The sequence below is a fragment of the Lepidochelys kempii genome, chromosome 7 (genome assembly GCF_965140265.1).
Source record: "Lepidochelys kempii isolate rLepKem1 chromosome 7, rLepKem1.hap2, whole genome shotgun sequence".
Taxonomy (NCBI): Eukaryota; Metazoa; Chordata; order Testudines; family Cheloniidae; genus Lepidochelys; species Lepidochelys kempii.
The window spans coordinates 102,550,415-102,556,333 of NC_133262.1; the positions used below are offsets into that span (position 1 = coordinate 102,550,415).

The 5,919-nt window shown below is 46.4% G+C and overlaps 1 protein-coding gene across 1 annotated transcript; it reads right to left on the bottom strand.

The window, feature by feature from the left end:
* Positions 1–3,161: 3,161 nt before the first annotated feature.
* FOXI2 (forkhead box I2) lies at positions 3,162–5,580 on the bottom strand. Its single transcript, XM_073354951.1, has 2 exons — positions 4,746–5,580; positions 3,162–4,276 (listed from the first exon to the last, which is right to left on the bottom strand). Exons 1-2 carry the CDS (start codon positions 5,341–5,343, stop codon positions 3,729–3,731), a joined length of 1,146 nt encoding a protein of 381 aa, XP_073211052.1. The 5' UTR covers positions 5,344–5,580; the 3' UTR covers positions 3,162–3,728.
* Between the last annotated feature and the right edge of the window lie 339 nt (positions 5,581–5,919).

Consider the following 5,919-nt stretch of genomic DNA (forward strand, 5'->3'; position numbering starts at 1 on the left):
TCTATTTTAATGGCCAGGCTTGGAAATAGCAATTTTTCTCATATGCAGCATTCGCAACTGCTCCATTATATAAATATGTTATTTACAAGACTGCAGTTCGACACTGGTCAAATGCTATAGCTACAGTGAAGTCTCATTCTAGGCCTGTTTTAGAGTTGGATTCTCTTTTAAGACATCTGCCTAGCTAGAAAAACCCTTACACATACATAAATCTTGCATATTTTAACTCCTCTTTTCTGGAAGCACGCAATCCCACATAGTTTTAAACTCTTAAGTTTAGTTGTAGGGCTGTTTAAGCTTGCTGCTTTAAAAACCAAAACATTTTCCAGCATATCTTTCAACAAGTGAATCCAAGGTACATCAGTCATTTATCCAGCTTTTTCTTTTTAGCAGACCTATATTTTTATCATGTGCAAGAGGTGGAGCCTCCAAACTCATTTTAACAGATTGTGTAATACATCATATTGTTTGTTATTCAAACTCACGGACCTTCAAAGCACGATCTAAAACCAAGAGGAAAAAGGCACCAGGCAATAAGAAGTTAAGTGAGTAGTATTAGCCAAACCGATCTTGATTCCTATCAAATATTTAATAAAAAGTACAAACTTAACCTGAACTTTTGCCCAAACACTCCCCTCTCGCTAATTAGAGCCATTGCTCTGAGCCAGCTTTATGTAATTGACAAGCAACCAAGTGATTTAGAAGTTTGAACTTTGCTAGCTAAAATCTGCAATGTCAGATTTAGCTTTCTAGTTGTTTAAAGCTTCTTATATTACATTATAAAAATATATATAACTTCGGAGTCTTTTCTCCAGTTAGCACTTAGAAAAGGACAAATTAGAACATGGCCTTTTGAAGCAATAATGTTCATTCTCTTTTAATAAATCTCCCGCAAGTTCTATCCCACATCAGACATGTTGCAGCACCAGGCACACCAAGGAGAAAAGTTTGTTGGCGTTAGTTTTTTATAAGACTATCCCGAATGGTAAATTAATATCCTGCAAGCTTCCCTGCCTCAGATAACTCTCTTCCATTTATTTAATTTTAATATTGAGAAATAAAGCTCCCCCCCCCCCAACTGGCAATTAAATTTCAAAAATCTATCCTTCTTAAGCAATGACTCACAGGAAAAAGCGTGATACAAGTTCTCGGACCGAATTTTGGAAGTCTCCATAGTTGGGGTGGGAGAACAGGGTTTGTCCTCTAAATTTCTACCCTCCGCCCCAGGAAAAAAAAAAGATCGTTGAAGAGGTTAGCATTCAGGAAACTAGTAATTAAAGAGCTCCTCAGCGGGGATCCGGATTAATTTTGGACGCTCGATTAAATCTGAAATTCTTCATATAAATTATTGTCAGCTCCATGGGCTGACACAAAGATGATCTTTTGTGTTGGAAAAAATAAAAGAGTTTATTTACAAACGGTCCTGAAGATTGGACGCTCAACACGCGAACCTGCTGATAGTACCACAGTGTGAAAACAGGGGAACGGATTTTACGCCCTGTAAAACAAAATAAGGACTGCTGGGATCTGCTCATGGCTGGGTTTATTTCAACAATGTAGGCACAGGTTTTGCCTCAGTCAGCCAGGCTCTATTTGAAGTTAAGCAGTCACTTAAAACGCGTCCTAACCGACACCAAATTACAAGTTCAGCTCTGAAACCTTTTGTATATTTGGAGCCTCCATTTAAACCTCTGCAAGGCAGAAAGACAAGACTCACTTTTAACCGGCTGAAATCCTAGCTGGGTCCAATTGTTTGAAGGCTAATATTTTAAATGCCAGTTCGTTGTAAGCCAGTGCTCACAGTATATTTGTGGGTTATTACGGTAGAGGAGAATGAACAACAAGTAGAATGAAGAAAAACACCTGGTGCTAAAGTATCAAAAATATTTCCACAGCGGAAGATACGATTCCCTTTCTCCCCCTTTGGCACACCTGGAGCAGTCGGTTGCCGTCCTAAAATAAGCTAGGTATTAAGAGATACTGGATTTACTTAACACAGATCCTTCCACTAGCGAAGTCTCCTTTCGACACACATTGCAGGAGGTGGTACGTTTTCCTGGCTGCAGGAGAACTCCGCACAGCTGGAACTATCCTCCTAGCGCTTGCAGCCATGGTAAACCATTTGGCAGTTAGACTCGCACAGGATCAAGAATGGTTCCTTGGCTCTGTGCTCCTTAAAGTCCACCGGCGCCTTGAGAGAGATTTAAGTGGAAGGAACATGACTGCGATCGGATTGTTTTGTTCGTTTGTTTTTAAATATAGCAAACATTTAATGACTATAGTATAGTCAGAAGGCCGGATCCTCAGCTGGTATAAACTGGCTGAGGATCTCCCCAGTTCAGATGTATTTGCAAATCATTTATATGTTTGAGAAATCAATTTCATGGCCGGTTCCCTGAATAAAGGCCCAATCCGAAGCAAAACCCCTCAGAAAAGACTGAATTAGAAATGGCGTTTCCAATAGCAGCCTTAAGGTGATATTTTTCTCCTTTTGGGGGGCCTTAAGCTCCATTTTGTCTTGTCGAAAAATCGGTTTAATCTCAGGTATTTGACGTTTCGATTCCGAATGACCTTCCCACCAGACCGGAAAGTCTTTCCCAGCTCTTATTCGCAGGAGAGTTTGTCTGTTAGCAAACCTGCTGTACTCCACTCCATTCACCCTCCATCCTATCTGCTCGAAAGCCCTTATCAGCTCCCAGGTTTCGGGACAAATGTTAACTTCGATGACAGACACCAGGTTTCCAAAATCAGTATCGGGCAATACTGCGCTTTACTTGAAGGTATTAAAGCACCGAAAAACAACTTTGCAGTTAACTGGCTTCAATTCTGTGTTAAATTCCCAGTGAGAATTATTTGTAGTCATTATTTTAGTTTAAGAAGGCACCCGTTTGTTTAAACCAAACTCTTGTTATGCTGTTAAAGTCTGGAGAAGAATAAAATGGATACCATGCATATAGTGTGTCCAATATCTCAATTATACCAAGCTGAAAGAGCCTCTTTTTGGTATTGCCAACATTAGCATTCCGGGACTGGTGCCCCTCAGACTGAAAAATATACCGTGTATACAGAACAACGACCGTTTGAAACCGCGAAGTCATTTTCTAAACGGAAAAACCTGAAAGAACAAATAAACCTCATTGTCGTCTGTCAGGAAAAGCCATTTTAATTTTAAGTATTAGATGGAAAAATGTTATAATTCCATAAAACGTAGAAAAGAAGAAAATAGTTTTGCATCGCGTTAGAATTAAAAAAAAAACACAGGATTGGGGAGCTTTTTGTTACCTAGATTGCAGAGATCAGCAGCACATTACATGGGAATGTCACCTCTAGGCGCTCTCACCTCGATTTTCAAAAAAGGGTTACTTTATTCTAACAGCTGTAGAGAGCCATTATATATAATGTATATATTACAAAAATATTTCTATCTTGTGTATTAGTGCATTTTGTTAAGGTCAGTCGTCTAGATCAGTATGCATAGCATCAATACTGTAAACAAACTACTGGATGGGATTCTGGGTGTGGGGACACCTCAGTCAAATGGAGTCTATAGACATTTAATTCGTGTGTGGGTGTGTCTCTGTGTGGGTGTGTGGGTGTGTTCGTTCTAAGGCACAATAACACAGTGTCCAAAACTAACAAGAAACTATTTTGGGTACCATGGTATGTACAAACTTCTAGGCACAGAACATGGCTTCTGTGATTTGCACCGAAGTTATTCCACAGTCAGTTCAAACTTCTGTCCCGTCCCTGCTGTAAATCAGATGATTGACGCTGAAGCTGTTAATGAGCCCACTTGGCTGGCCGCTGGCACAGCCGTTCATTCTCGAGTGGGCCAGGGGACTCAGTTCGGAGTTCTCAGTGCCGCTGCTGGAAGCGGAGCAGGAACTCGGAGCAGGCACATCTTGCCTCCCGGCTGAAAACTCGCCCGCCAGCCCTCCCGAGAGCTGCCTCGCGAAGCCCTGGTTCCCATGGACAATGGCCTGCATGTTGGAGGCAAAGCTGGAGAAACACGGGCTCCGCTGGAGCGCCGGCGTGGGGGAGGATTTGGGCCGGCTCCCGGCGGCCGGAGAGTGCTGCGGTGCAGGGGAGCCCAGGCCCACCAGGCCGGAGGAGTCTGGAGACTTCAAGGCACCGCCGCTCTCGTCTTCCGCTTTGTCGGGCGCTCCCGGGGCGCTGGACCCATGAGCCTCCGACCGCCTTTTCCTCTTCCTTCGAAAATTGCCGTTGTCGAACATTTTCTCGCAGTTCGGGTCTAGGGTCCAGTAATTGCCTTTCCCTGTGAATAAAGGAACAGCACATGGGCTCAGGGGATGGGGGTACAGCTGGGCCAGGGCTTTGTCCCGTTAGTCAATACCTGACTGGTCAAAGCTTCACAGGGCAGAAGAGCAGAATACTGCGGGGGCAGTCGCCAGTCCCCTGCCCCCTGGCGACAGCGACCTCTGCAATGGTTAACCGACGTGTAACTAGCCACCCGCCCCCCAACACAAGCCGCTATTTGCGTTTACAGCCAGCGTGCTAATAATGTTAAACAGGCCCGAAGTTTAGCATCCAAAAGCGTCTCTACTCACCCTTCAGTGAGCTCCGCTGTTATTTCAACCCTTGATAAATAATACTCGCATTTTACACTGGGGGCCTGGGAGCTGGTCCGTTGCAAATGCCAGCGTGGGTGTGACTTTAGTCCCTTGGCGACGCAGTACCTGTATGCAACGTGCTCCCACTCAGGAGAAGAATGGGGGTTTCCTTACCTGGATCGTCTTCATCCCTGGGCACTTTCTTAAAGCAGTCGTTGAGGGACAGGTTGTGCCTGATGGAGTTCTGCCAGCCAGCTTTGCTCTTCTTGTAAAAAGGGAAGTTTTCGGCCACGTACTGGTAAATCTGACTCAAGGTCAACTTCTTCTCCGGAGCGTTTTGGATGGCCATCGCTATCAGAGCCGAGTAGGAGTAGGGGGGCCTCACCATTTTAAAAAACTCCTGCTGGCTGGAGAGAGACAACCAGCTGAGATCTGCCCCTGCAAAGCCTGATGCAGGGGCCAGGAACTGTCTCTGGCTGGTCCCATAACCTGAGGGGATGAAAGAAGCCCCATTATTCCCAGAGAGATAAGGAGACGCGTTGATGGCAGGTCCATTGATCCAGAGGTAGGGGTTCGCTGCTGGGGGGCTATATTCGCTCAGCCCATAGCCTGCTGGATGAGCTGATGGCCTCTGAGGGTGGTGATGGTGGTGCAGGTTTTGCGGGTACATTAGGTTATCACAGTACACCGCCATGTCCAGTAAATCCTGTGCATTGGGATGCTGGAGGGGGGCCGACTGTGGATTTGCGGGCTGCTGCCCAAAAGAGTTCATAATCCCCTGTGATCGGTGGAGTTTGAAGGACTGGAGCACAGATCATCAGCCCTGGATGTCTCGGACTACTGAGCTCCCAGGCACCAGGGAAAGGCATTTAAATAATGGCCTGGGGTAGACTCAGGCTGCAGGCGACCTCAAACCAGAGAGCAAATAGCAGAAACAGGCTGGAGCATGGGGCAGCACCGCCCATTCGCCACTCCACCTCCACTCAACCAACGGGCTGCCCCACCTACCCTGGGCACAGCCTCTCCGCACCCTCTGCCCAACCCACCCTACCTCCACTTCCTCCTGCACCCCCCACAGACCACCCCGCCCTCTGTACCACCCATCCTCTGCATCGCCCCCTTCACAGCCTATATACCACCCTCCCCCGCTCTCTGCACACCCCATCCTCTGCATCGCCCCCTTCACAGCCTATATACCACCCTCCCCCGCTCTCTGCACACCCCATCCTCTGCATCACCCCCTTCACAGCCTATATACCACCCTCCCCCGCTCTCTGCACACCCCATCCTCTGCATCGCCCCCTTCACAGCCTATATACCACCCTCCCCCGCTCTCTGCACACCCCAT

What these genes read in the sequence shown, in the direction of transcription:
- FOXI2 (XM_073354951.1), bottom strand. Translation starts at nt 5,343, where the DNA reads ATGAACTCTTTTGGGCAGCAGCCCGCAAATCCACAGTCGGCCCCCCTC. An exon ending in CAGGGATGAAGACGATCCAG is followed by an intron (nt 4,277 to 4,745) that starts GTAAGGAAACCC and finishes CTTTATTCACAG; the next exon opens with GGAAAGGCAATTACTGGACC.